Here is a 13611-nt window from a genome sequence, read left to right on the forward strand (position 1 = left end):
GAATTAACGCCAAGTAATATGCACTGTTATGACACAATTTGCTTTAGACATAATACATAGGATCAAAAGTAGACCATTCAGGGTAGTGAGTCTCTCTGTCATTCAGTATCGTTGTGGCTGATTTGATAATCCTCACTCAACTGTTCACCCTTTTCCCCATAACTTTGATTCCCTCACTGATTAAAAATCTGACCTTGCCCCTTTTCCTGAAGCTATAACATCCTACTGTACAGTTCCACAGTCGCCATCCATCCTTCAGAACCTCAACAAAAAATGACCATTTCTTTAGCACCACCCAAGATAGTTTGCTGCTAAATCCACCATGCAAGACATTATAGATAAGCAGCTTGGACTTTGAGACTGGTCTACAGAAGCATTACAAAGGCAGATTAGTCTGGGGGCTCCCTCAACTTGACTGCAGCTGACTCGAGATGAAACAATGCCAGAAATAGTAAGGTTTTATTCACTTAATACCCTGCATTTTTCTGTGGTTTCCCAGCCTCTCTTTTAAAGTTTCAGCCAACTTCAATATGATTCAGCTTGCTCCAGTCAAAGCCTCTGATAGAAATGGAAAACAAGAGAGATGCTTGGAACATAAAAGTTAGCCAATCACACTGAGCTGAAAAACACTCTACTAATTCCTATCCTTTGCTTTCAGCCCTAGCAGGTCGCTTCATCCATGTGGCTTTGATATTCGTGTTCGTTCATTTCTTGGCAATTTCCTATGCAGCATCTGATCAAGTACTTCTAAGTATCCAGATACAAAGAACATTCACTGCATTCTCTTTAGACAGATCTCCTGTGACTTCCTTAAAAGAAATAAATTAAGTTTGTCAACCATGACCTGTCCTTTATAAATCCATGACTAGGCTTTGCTTTACTATGTGTGGACTCATTTCCAGAAATTACCTCTGAACCAAGATTATTTAGTGACCTATGTTTCCTGGGAATCTAATTTCACATTTTTGAACAGTTGACCATATCAGGTTTTTCTTCATTTAATATAAATTTGTTTGAAAATGATGATGAGTGCCACTGCTTTCTTTTCTCAGTCTCCTTCAAAATTCTGGGTGCTTATTATCTGAATCTCATGGTTTTTTTAGATTCATTACCACTTTTAAAAACACTTCTGGAGCGCTGTGGTATATCTTTAGGTTGACCCCTAAAGAATTGACTAAACTTTAAAGATTCTTGAACTATGTAAGGGAACTCGAGGGGCAGGAAGATAAAGTATAGAACCGAGTTTGTAGGATTTGGCATTATAAAACTAGAATGTAATGGTAATACTGCTTGTTTTGCCTAATTTTTTTCTTAACAGTACAGTCTGTTTTTGTATAAAAGTAGAAAATGTTTTGGTGTAGTTCTGTAAGTTAACCACAGTGCAACCAAATTTCTCTTTGAACATTTATGGACGCTAACAGAATCATAACAAACATAAGGCAAATATTTAAACATTTTCACTCTCTTCATTTCCAAGCAAAGGATGCTTCCTTCCACTTTTAGTCCCACCCATTCTTTAACTATTATTTTACCCATTATATCCTTATAAGCACTTTTGCTTTTTTCTGCATTTTAACCACAATCTTTTAAACTTCCCCAGACCTTTCTTATCTCATTTTTACTTCTTTCTACATTTCTTATTCCTCAACCACAGGGCAATGTATTAACCAGTTCTCAATTATCTAACTTTAAAGCAAACGAAAATGAGTCCTATTTAAAGTGAATTAAGCAAACTATACCATTAGCTTAGCCAAGAACTAAAAACGGTCATCACGTGCCCAGAAATTGCCTTCCACCATCTTTGTATTACCTGAATTACTGTGCATTTTCATAAAGGATTTCAAGACATATCAGATATGACGTGTTAACATATCTCAGTAGTGAAACAGAAATGTGCACATGTACTCACATCCTTCCACATGCTGAACCCTATTATTGTTGGGACTGCAGTGCTTAACATAACTGCCTAAATTAAAAAAAGAATAAAAAATTACTTCTGTAAAAAAGAATTCTAAAAACTTTTGATCTTCAATTCTCTAAAGGAGTGTTCTAAATTCACCAGCAGCACTGGAGGCACTGTTCTTAGTCGCAACCACTTAAATACAGTCATCCACATCTCAGGAGAGCAAACACCAAAGGCAGTGAACATACAGGCATAAGGAGTCCATAAATACTTTAAGCTGTGAAAACACAATGCACAGCAACAGTTATTACAGGCAACCCTTCAAGCTTTTGCAATAAACACCATAAGCAAAAATTAGCCAGGTCAACCAGTCAGAATTGTGAGCGCTATTACATATAAGAAGCTCAACAGCACCACCTGCTGGTACTAACTAAGCTGACTATCTTAACACAAGAAGGATAAACAGTAGCAAGATCTAATGTACACCCTAACAGTAGAAAAGTGTATTTGATTTCCAGATACTAGCTACATCTTACTGGTACTTTTTTTCTGGTCCATCCCTTTTAAAAGTTAATTTAAAACTTGTGTGAAATAAGAGTTGCCACCCTACCACAAAAAGCAATACTTAATCTTTTGAACAGTAGTAATTTTATGTTCACTGGAAAAATCACTGGCTGTACAGACAATGAAGGACGTAGCTTCATACTGTGGTGACTCTAAGCTACTGGACAATGGATCTTAAAAAAAACAGGGTAGAAATGGGAATGCTAAACTCATCATCAGTAGATTGAACAAAGATAGAAAGTTATACATGGTTCCTGTACAGAGTATTATGCATTGGAAGGTGCCTATGTGAATGTCAGGTGATGATAGGATCAAATTGGTTGCATCTTTCTTTCTCACACACACAAAGTTTACTGTTATCTTTTACAAAAGTCACAAAATTAAGGCATCACAATTCTGAAATTAATCTGCATGGAAGCAAAGTTAATATTTTTATTCTTTTTAAAATCTATTGACAGATTTAGCATAATAGCAAATTAACTCCCTCACCCAACTTGACACTAATGATTTTTGAACTGAAACACAAATACGTGACTGAATCTTAATCAGCAATCAATTATCATTAGCAATTTTAAAACAAACTTCTGCAATGAGATTTGTGATGGATTACTAACATTCTTTCATTTACTGCATAATCCCGTGCAAGTTCCAAGAACTAGAGTTCTTATTTCTAGGTATCACTTTAAAAACAACCAATAGGATTTCCACCAGCACACTTACCCTTGGAACATCAGAGCCAATGAACCAAAAAGCACCATATGGAACATGTGGTAAACCACCTCTGGCCTCTCACCAATCACCATATTCTCTAGTGAACCATCACTTTTTTGAGGTATATCACTGAAGGAAAACAGAGAAGGCAAATAACTACACCAAACTCGACATGATTTCAGTGAAATGAGCTAAAAACAAAACACTGTGCACAATGAGGGTTCCAGTGTATCAAATCCGTAATGTTGATCCTGTCGAACCCACACTTTCTGGAATTTTGACAAGGACACCCTACTAATTGATATGGATACAAGTTCCTTGTCTACCTAAAGGCAGCAGGCAGCTCTTGAAGCTGGAGGGCCAGTCAGATATGGAGGAGTAATCAGTTCCACTTAAGGATAAAAAAAACTGGTCTCTCACCAATCTTTTTTAAATCTAAATAAACAGAAAAGAAATTGCCAGTCTACAACTGTGGGAGAGTAAAATCCCTTTACAGTGTGGCTGCATCCACTCTTAGGTGGGCCTTCAGATCTGTCTGGAGCTTTGGTATTTCCCTACACCCCCCCACCCACCCACATTCCTACCCCCAATAGTCTGCTGCTGGGTGCAAGCCTCCTGGAAGTGAAACTGCATCCCACCCACTGGGAAACTGAAACCTCCAGCTTCTCTTTCATAGGCTCATTAAGAAGTTTGATCGCCAAACTGGCTAACTGACTCATGGGGTGGTGGGTTATTCTGCCAGCCCGAAGATGTTTGACAAAAATGGCTGGTACAGGAAATGAGATATGAAAATGAAAATTGCAAGTTGGCCAGCGCAGATATTCCTGACCTGAACAAGGTCTGAGAATTCAGCACTGTGAAGCTACTAGATGGTTGGGAAATCCTGACTGTCACTGAGAATTCAGACATGTCATTTTTTAATACGTGTAAGCCTCTGACTCCAATCCAACACTGATCTGCTGAGCTCTTAAACACCCACTGAAATGGCTGAGGAAGCCATTCAATTACATTAAGTCACTACAAAGAATAAAATGAATAACATTGTGACAGCCCAATTAGCAGCTTTCTCATATCAGAGTCAGAAAGCTCTCTCTCTCCTGGACAGCACTGAGCCACTGGAGGTGCTGTCTTACAGGTGAGGTACTAAACTAAACCCCTGGTTTCCCTCTCAAATGAATATAATGATCCCATGGCTCTAATTTGAAGACAACTATGGGATCTATCAATATCATTTTAAAAAATAGATTATATGGTCATTACCATATTTCTACTTGAGGGAGCTTGCTATGTGCAAGACAATGGCTGCAGACACTGAATGGAATGAGCCCAGGTTCCTTTGAAGCATTAGCACTGAAGATCTGTGCTCCATAGTACACCTGTCTTCCAGCCAATTACAACACTAGCATCGATCTGACAAAGTGGAAAATTGCCCTGGCATGTCCTAATAAAGTCAGACCAATCTGATCTAGCCAATTACTAATTCATTAGGCTACTCAATACTGTCAGCAAAGTGAGGGACACATCATTGATATTCAGTAATAACTTGCTCACTGATCTCAGTTTTGGTTTCAACAGAGCCATCCTGATCTCATCTTGGTCCAAACAGGAACAAGAAAAGCCGAATTCCAAATATGAAAGTGATTGCCCTTGACATCAAAGCAGAATTTAATTGAATATGCCACCATGGAAGTTCAGCAAAAAAGTGAAGTCAACAGGAATCAGGTGGAAAATTCTCCATTCATCGCAGTCATACCCAGTACAAAAGGAAGAAGCTTGAGTTGTTGGAGGTCAATCATCTCAGACTCTGGTCATTGCTGCAAATATTCTTTGAAAGAGAGTCCTAGGCCTAAGCATCTTCAAATGCTTCATAAGTGACATGCCCCCTCAATACAAAGTCACAGTTATATATGTTCAATAATGATTGGATAGTGCATAACGCACTTCACAACTCGACAGGAACTGATGCAAGCAGTGTCCATATGCAACAAGATTTAAACAACTTCTCGGCATTGGCTGATAAGTAGCAAGTAAAATTCATGACACTGGCAACAACCAACAAGGGAGAATCACCACCTTTGATATTCAATGCTAATACTATCACTGAAGCCCATATCATCCATGTCCTGCAGGTTACCACTGATCCAGAAACAGAACTGAACTAGCCATCTAAATATTGTGGCTACAAGAACAAGCCAGAGGCTGGGCATTCACTGGTATGTAACTCACCTCCCAACTCCCTAAAGTCTGTCCACCATCTACAAGGGCATCCAATCAGGAACGTGTTGAAATCTTTCCCGCTTACCTGGATGCTCGTGGATCCAACAAAGATATTGGACAATATCCAGGATAAAGGAATCCGTTTACTCAGCACCACATTAAACATTCACTTCCACACCACTGAAGCACAACTCCAGCAATGTGCATCACATACACTGTGGCAATGTGGTGACATGAGGGGAAACTTTTTTAGGCAGTATATGAATAAGGTCTGGAATGCAACATTTCAGAGTATGGTAGAAACAGAATCAAAGCATTAAAGATGGAATTGGATTATTATCTCCACTACATTAGACTGTGCTCTGTGTTTGTTTCTCGATCACAGTGTCAATACAATTAGGGATGTGCAATACACACGGCCTGATCAGTAATGCCAAGGCCTGAGAATGAATTTAAAAATACAATATTGCATGTAGAATACTCTTCAGCTTACATTAGAAAAATTTGATCTTCTTCTAAAAAAATGAACGATTTAGCCCTCAAAGTTAGGAATAATAAGGCACATTTATGGGTAATGAAATTTGTGACTACCTATGTTAGTCATCAACAGGCTGTTACCATGTAGCTGATAAGACTATAAGACATGGGAACAGAATTAGGCCAATTGGCGCATCAAATCTATTCCACCATTCATTCATAGCTAACTCGATTCTCAACCCCATTTCCTGCCATCTCCCTGTAACCTTTGATTCCCTTACTAATCAAGAACCTATCTATCTATCTCTGTCTTAAATACACTCAATGACTTGGCCTCCACATCGTTCCGTGGCAAACAATTCCACAGATTCATCACTTCCTGGCTGGGTAAATTCCTCAAGTCAGCTCTAAAAGGGCCCCTTCAATCTGAGGCTGTGCCCTCAGTCTTAGTCTTGTGAAAATATCATCTTCACATCAACACTATCTAAGCTTATCAGTATTCTGCAAATATCAATCAAATCCATCCCTCATTCTTCTAAACTCCACTGAGTACAGACCCAGAGTCCTCAACTGCTCCTCATCTGATAAGCCCTTCAGCCCCATGATTATTTTTGTAAACCTCCTCTAACACCAGCACAATATCCCTCAGATGTGCACCCCAAAACTGCTCACAATATTCCAAATGTGGTCTGACCAGAGCTTCAGCAGTATGCCCCTGCTCTTGTAACCTATCTTTCTCAAAATGAATACCATCATTGCATTTGCCTTCCTAACTGTCAACCAAACCTGCATGAGAATCCTGATCTTGGACTCCCAGGTCTCTTTATGCTTGAGATTTCCAAAGCCTTTCCTAATTTAGAAAGTCTATACCTCTATTCTTGCTGCCAAGTGCATAATCTCACACACATTCCCACACCACCACCATCACAGACTTTATCAGCAAGTGTGTGGAGGACTGCACACCGAATGAGTCAATCCACGTGTTCCCCAACAGGAAACCCTGGACATACAGAACCTGCTAAAAACCAGGCGTGAGGCCTTCAGATCAGGCGACCCACTCAAATAAGGAATCCAAGTATGCCCTTCGCAAAGCCATTAAGAGAGCCAAGGACCAATACTGATCCAAACTAGCGACCCAGACAGACACCCGGCAACTATGGCAAGGACTAAATGACATCACAGGATCTAAGAAGAGACAGTGCAAGATAGCAGACAATAACATATATCTCTCCCAGATTGTCTTAATGCCTTCTGTGCTCACTTTGAGCAGAATTTTGGCGGAGAGGTAACACCTTTCCAACAAGTCCTGACAAACCCATCCCAACAGTCACTGCATCACAGGTCAGATCAGTTTTCCTTTGTGTGAATCCAAGGAAAGTGATGGGACCAGTCGGAGTACCAGGCCGTGAACTCAGAGCATGCACAGATCAACTGGCAGAGGTCTTCTCGGTCATCTTCAACCTTTCCCTGCAGCAGGCCACTGTCCCTGCCGGTTTCAAGAAGGCCAACATCATCCCTGTGCCTAAGAAGGCTCATACAGCATATCTCAATGACTACCGCCCAGGGCCCTAACTTTGGTGGTCATGAAGTGCTTTGAAAGGCTGGTTATGGCATTAATCAACTTCAGCCTCCCCGCGACTCTTGATTCACTCTAATTTGCCTATCGGACCAACCAATCCATGTCAGATACCATATCACTTGCCCTTCACTCCTCCCTCAAATATCTTGACACCAAGAATAGCTACGTAAGAATCCTATTCATTGAAGGCTGAACTGTAGTCAACACTATTATCCCGAAGAGACTGATTACTAAACTTAGTGATCTCGAACTAAGCCGCACTCTCTGCAATTGGAACCTCAGTTTCTTGACCCAGAGGCCGCAATCAGTGAAGATTAGGGACAATATTTCATCCTCACTAACACTCAACACTGCAGCCCCTAGGGATGCATACTCAGCCCCCTACTGTACTCACTGTATACCCATGACTGCATCACCAAATACCAGACTAGTGCCATTTACAAGTTCGCTGATGACACAACCATAGTCGGTCGAATCTCAGATGCTGACGAAACGACTACAGCCGGGAGATGGAAGACCTGAAAAAATGGTGCACTGAGAACAACCTAGCTCTCAATGCAGGCAAAACTAAGGAACACATTATTGACTTTTGGCGGGATGTTAGTCATACCCCCTCTACACATTAACAGCACAGGGGTGGAACGAGTGGAGAGTGTCAAGCTCCTGGGAGTGGTCATCCACAACAAGCTTTCTTGGCCTCTTCATGTGGACACACTGGTTACAAAGGTCCAACATCTCTTCTTCTTCAGGCAGCTGAGGAAATTTGGCACGATTGCAAATACCCTTGCCAACTTTCATAGGTGCGCCATCAAGAACACTCTGTCTGGATGTATCACTACCGGGTATGGTAACTACCATTTAAGATCGGAGACTGTTACAGAGTGGTGAATTCGGCCTGGATAATCACAAAGGCCAACCTCCCATCGATGGAATCCATCTACCAGGCCTGCTGTCAAGGAAAGGCTGCCAGCATTCTCAAAGATCCATCCCACCCTGGCAATGTTTTTCCACAACCTCTATCATCAGGTAAAAAAGGTACAGAAGTCTGAACACACGCACCAGCCGGTTTCGAAACAGTTTCTACCCTACTGTTGTTAGAAAACTGAAAGGACTCACAAACTCTTCACATTTGCCTGTACCTGTGATTTCGTTTTTGTTGCTGTTTACCTATTATTTACTTATCTATGCTACTTAACTCTGATCTGCCTGTATTGCTCAAAAGACGAAGCTTTTCACTGTGCCTCAGTACACGTGACGATAAATTCAATTCAATTCAGTTCCCTTCAATTCGCTGTATTCCATTTGCCTTTTCTTTGCCCACTTTCCCAATCTGTCCAAGTCTTTTTATGGTCTCCCTGCATCCTCGACACTACCTGTCCCACCACCTATTTTTGAGTCATTTATAAATATAAAGAACATAATATAAAGATAATTGTGAAGTATTTGTACAAGGATGATTTTATCTCATTTCAAAGGGATTTATTCCCTCTGGCTCAGCTTTCTAAATTCAAAAGTTATCTTCTTGCAGAATAGATGCTCTATTTTTATATCAGATTACAATTATAGATTAAATTAAATTTAGTTAGATCTAAAGATCAATACATTGCTATAATGAGTCATTCTGAGGTGATGAAATTTAACCTCATTCTTCCCTGCCTCAAATGGCTTGCTGTGTTGTCACAGTGACTGAATGCACCATTTAGAATATCTGGGTGCAATCATCTGAAATGGAATACTAATTCAGCACAGTTCTCGCAAATGGAAAGATCTCAAAGTTAGTGAACATATTGAAGCTTCTACACATCAACGGCTAAGGGCACAGTTTCATCCCAAAGATTAGTTAGTGACACAGTGACTCAGTGGTTAGCACTGCTGCCTCACAGGGCCAAGGACCCAGGTCGATTCCAGCCTCAGGCGACTGTATGTGTGGAGTTTGCACATTCTCCCCATCTCTGCGTCGTCCTTCGGGTGCTCCTGTTTCCTCCCACAATCTAAAGATGTGCAGGTTAGGTGAACTGGCCATGCTCAATTGCCCATAGTGTTCAGGGATGTGTAGGTTAGGGGTAAATGTAGGGTGGGTTACTCTTCAGAGTGTCTTGTTGGGCTGGACGGCCTATTTCCATGCTGCAAGGATTCTATAGTCTATGAAATAAAACTTGACTGGGCTTTGAGTTGTATTAAAAATTGCACACAGCTAAGGTTCTTTGGCTGTCTTGTACACTCTTGTTAGAACTTCCTACATGTTAGAACTTCCTACATGTTAAACAATTGCAAAAATAGATCTGGAATGAAATACCTGGGAATGTTTGACACAAACAAAATGACTGGAATACTAAATTCTCTTGCTCAGCCCCAGCAGCTCTCAAATTAATAAGCATAACATTCATCAAACAAATTATGAGGCATGTTGTCTTAGAATTAGTTGAATGCATCCAATATCGCTCACTCGTTCCTATCCACTGCACATTCAATTTAATAAATTAATCCTTCAGCCCCGTGATAAACATTTTAACATGATTTTATACATGTAAATCTTAATCGCAAGGTACTGGGAGACTATGATAATTATTCATTGTGGAATATTTCTTTGGCTACTGAGCTAAATCTTTTAGATACACACAAGCAATACTCCTAGATGATAATGTTTTACTTCCTTCCTTACCGAAACTTCCTGGAAACTACTTCCAATGTTGAGAAAAAGCAGATAAGCAACACAGACATACAAAATGGGAGTAGGCAGGTCTGGGTCAGTCGGATAAAGAATTCCTGTGATGGGGTCTGGAAGGTTTCCTGACAGAGCAGCAAGTTTGTATTGAAGTCTCTAAGTTAAAAGAGAGAGAAAAATACACATGACACACAGTAACAAGAGTGGGACATAGAGCCAATATTTCTACTCATCTTAATGATCTAAACATTCGCAACTTCAGAAAGTGAACTAATCACATGTTCCAATAAAATCGAATTTAAACATCAAAATGCAAAAATATTTGCTCAAGAAATAAGTTAACATTTATACAAGGAAAAAAGTTTTAAAACAAAAAATCCAAAGCACTCCGTGCAAAGCAATTAATACAACCTCAACATGATATATCTGTTAAGTTATACAAGAGTCCAATATTCTGCTGAAATGGATAAAGATGATTGTAGTTATTATTACATATGAAATACACATACACAAACTCAAATTATCCTGAATATTTTAGCTAAGGTTGTAATTCTTTCCTTGTTTCTGTTCAGATGCACTTAGAAAGAAAATGGGAATTTTGGGAGATAATTTCTGCTCTGTTCGCTTCTTGTGCTATCAAATATACTTAATTCTTATGTGAAGCATCACAAACTTTACAATGGAGAGTTTTCTTACATACCCAATGACAGCTCAGAAATTAATTCAAAAGCACCAATATTGGTATTACTTTCCTGAACTATAACATATCGGAGCAGAAGTAGGTCAATGAGCCCATTAAGACTGCTCTGCCATTCAATTAAATCATGAATAATCTGATAATGCTCAACCCCACTTTCCTGGCTTGTCCCCAAAATCTTTCATTCCCTAACTGATTAAAAATCTATTTCAGCCTTGAATACACTTATTACCCAACCCTGACAGCCTTCTGTGGTAAAGATTTCAATAGACTGACGAACCTCAAAAGAAAATCTTCTTCATCTCGGTTTTAAATGTGTGACCCTTTTTTCTGAGATTATGCCCTTGGTCCTAGACTCTCCCACAAGGAGAAACAGTCTTGCATTCTGTCAGGTTCCCCCAACAAGGTCTCCTCTTAGACTTCTAAACTCCAATGAGTACAAGCCCAAGTTCTTCAATCTCTCCTCATAAGACAGTCCCTCCATACATGAACTTTCTCTGGATTGCAACCTTCTCTGTACTTTCCAATGCCAGTATATCATTCCTTAGATAAGGGACCAAAGCTGCTCACAGTTGTGGTCTGAGCAGTGCCTTGTATAGATTTAGCATGACTTCTGTATTTTATACTCTATTTTCTTTGAAATAATAAAAAAAGTAGTTGTCTTCCTTATTCCCTATTGATCTTCGATGTTAGCTTTTTGTAATTCATGCACAAGGATACCCAAATCCTTCTGTATTGCAGCTTTCTACAGTCTTTGCCCATTTAAGCACATTCAGCTCTGCTATTTTCTCTACCAATGTACATAACCTCACATTTTATTCTATCTGCCAAGGCTTTTGCCCATTAACCTTTCTATATATCTGTGCAGACTCTATGTCATCGTCTGCCAAGCATTATCAACTGGGACGGCATACTGCCTGTTAAATACTAGGCAAATCAAAACCAAAATATAAAATACCCAAAAGGGAGAAACAACACTTATAGAAAGTATAACATCACATTGAGTGGGATTGGGAAAAGATGTTGGAGTGGAATCAGGCAAATCTTTTTGTCCTTTACCCACATAAATAACCTGGACACAAACACTCAAATTTGGTGATTTCACAAAATAAAATAGAAGAGGCACAGCCAGCAATCAAAGATTTTCAAAAGGCTCAGATTAGGTAGACATACAACAATTTAAATCTTAGCAATGTTAAATGTAAAATGTTATACATTGCTTGACACAAGATGAGGAGTATGCAAGCAATAAAGTAAATGAATTAGTGCAGGGGAAAAAGGAAAGTGATCAAAGATGAAAAATGTATGTTAAAGTCATAACCTGCTAACTTGCTTTGCAGTGTATCTAGTCAGGAAGGTAGACTACAAGCCCACAAAAGTTATGTTAATGCTTTACAGTGTACAGCAGAACCTACATGGAACACTGTGTTTAGCTTTAGGTTCAGTATGAATAGTCAATCCACAAAAATACTTGCTTGCATGAGAAAGAACACCAACAAGGACAAATAGACCTGATGAGTACAGCAGAAATGAGGAATGATCAGCCAAGACTAAGATTTACAGTCTAAACAGATGGTGGTTATGGGCAAAGCTTCATTGAAGCATATAAAATATTAAGAAATTCATCAAATTTGTTTTGATTGTTACTTCAGCATATCCAAAAATGTAAACCAAAGAGAATATAAAATGAAAATTAATGTTTTTTGAATTTAGAAAAGATATCATGAAAAATTCTTTATTAGTAAATCCTCAGAATAATTTCTTAAGCAAATTATGAGCGATAAAATATTAGGCATATTGGAAACAAAATTAAATAATGGTGAGACAGTTCATGCGTCAGAGGTACAAACATTAGTGATCCCTAAATTTACTAAAATTCAGTTCAAAACTGCTTTCTTTACCACATGCTGTTATCTCAATTGTGCAACAGACTTTAGCATTGTCAAAATTCACAATGAACATTAGCAGGCTGTTAGGGATAACAGAGCCATGCAGATACAAAGATACATATACATTTCCACATTTTCACAGCAGGATTCTGGTCAGTAGTGGGAGCTCTAAGCAACTTCACCCTTCATCCAGAACACAACAGTGAAGCCGATTGTGGCACCTTTACTAGCACATTAACCAAGACCATTACGTATTTTCTGATGTATTTCAAACAAAACTGATCACACCTCAAAGTTAAATTAGCATCAATACTCAACAGTTAAACTTCTATTCAAAACTTACAGAATCCATTAAAATATTGTTCCCAAAAAGACTTTAAAAAAAGTAAATAACTCAAATATACCTTGTTGTATTCAAATCAAATTTTGCTTCAAAAAACTTGAATATATGTTCATTTTCTTCTTGGGAGACCATTTTCTGTGAATATTTAAATAAACAGCAATTGTGAATTCACGGGTTGCAATCACAGCCAAAGTGGCAAAGACAAAACTACTAACAGCAGGCCAAAACGATAAGACAAAAAAACTGCAGATGTTGCAATCCAAGGTAGACAAGCATGAGGCTAGATGAGTCAACAAGTATGGTGCTGGAAAATCACAGCCGGTCAGGCAGCATCCAAGGAGCAGGAGAGTCAACATTTTTGAGCATAAGCCCCTTATCAGGAAATTGTGGGGAGGCCCAAGGGGGCTAAGAGATAAATGGGAAGGGGTGGGATGGGAAAGGTGGCTGGGAACGCAATAGGTAGATGAAGGTGGGGGTTGATGGTGATATGTCAGAGTGAAGGGTGGAGCAGAGAGGTGGGAAGGAAGATGGACAGGTACGACAGATCAAGAGGGCGGTGCCAAGTT

General features: G+C 39.3%; 1 protein-coding gene across 5 annotated transcripts in view; it reads right to left on the reverse strand.

The window, feature by feature from the left end:
* The window catches only part of LOC140477041 (probable C-mannosyltransferase DPY19L4), a 99225-nt gene that overhangs the window by 27388 nt on the left and 58226 nt on the right, over positions 1-13611 (reverse strand). For all 5 annotated transcript variants that reach the window (XM_072570204.1, XM_072570208.1, XM_072570205.1 and 2 more), the window contains 5 exons: positions 13107-13180; positions 10114-10272; positions 3188-3307; positions 2060-2180; positions 1910-1966 (listed from right to left, as the gene is read on the reverse strand). In XM_072570204.1, the coding sequence (XP_072426305.1) occupies positions 1910-1966; positions 2060-2180; positions 3188-3307; positions 10114-10272; positions 13107-13180 (531 nt within the window). The remainder of the gene's footprint in view (positions 1-1909; positions 1967-2059; positions 2181-3187; positions 3308-10113; positions 10273-13106; positions 13181-13611) is intronic.

Source organism: Chiloscyllium punctatum, chromosome 5 (genome assembly GCF_047496795.1).
Source record: "Chiloscyllium punctatum isolate Juve2018m chromosome 5, sChiPun1.3, whole genome shotgun sequence".
Lineage (NCBI taxonomy): Eukaryota > Metazoa > Chordata > Chondrichthyes > Orectolobiformes > Hemiscylliidae > Chiloscyllium > Chiloscyllium punctatum.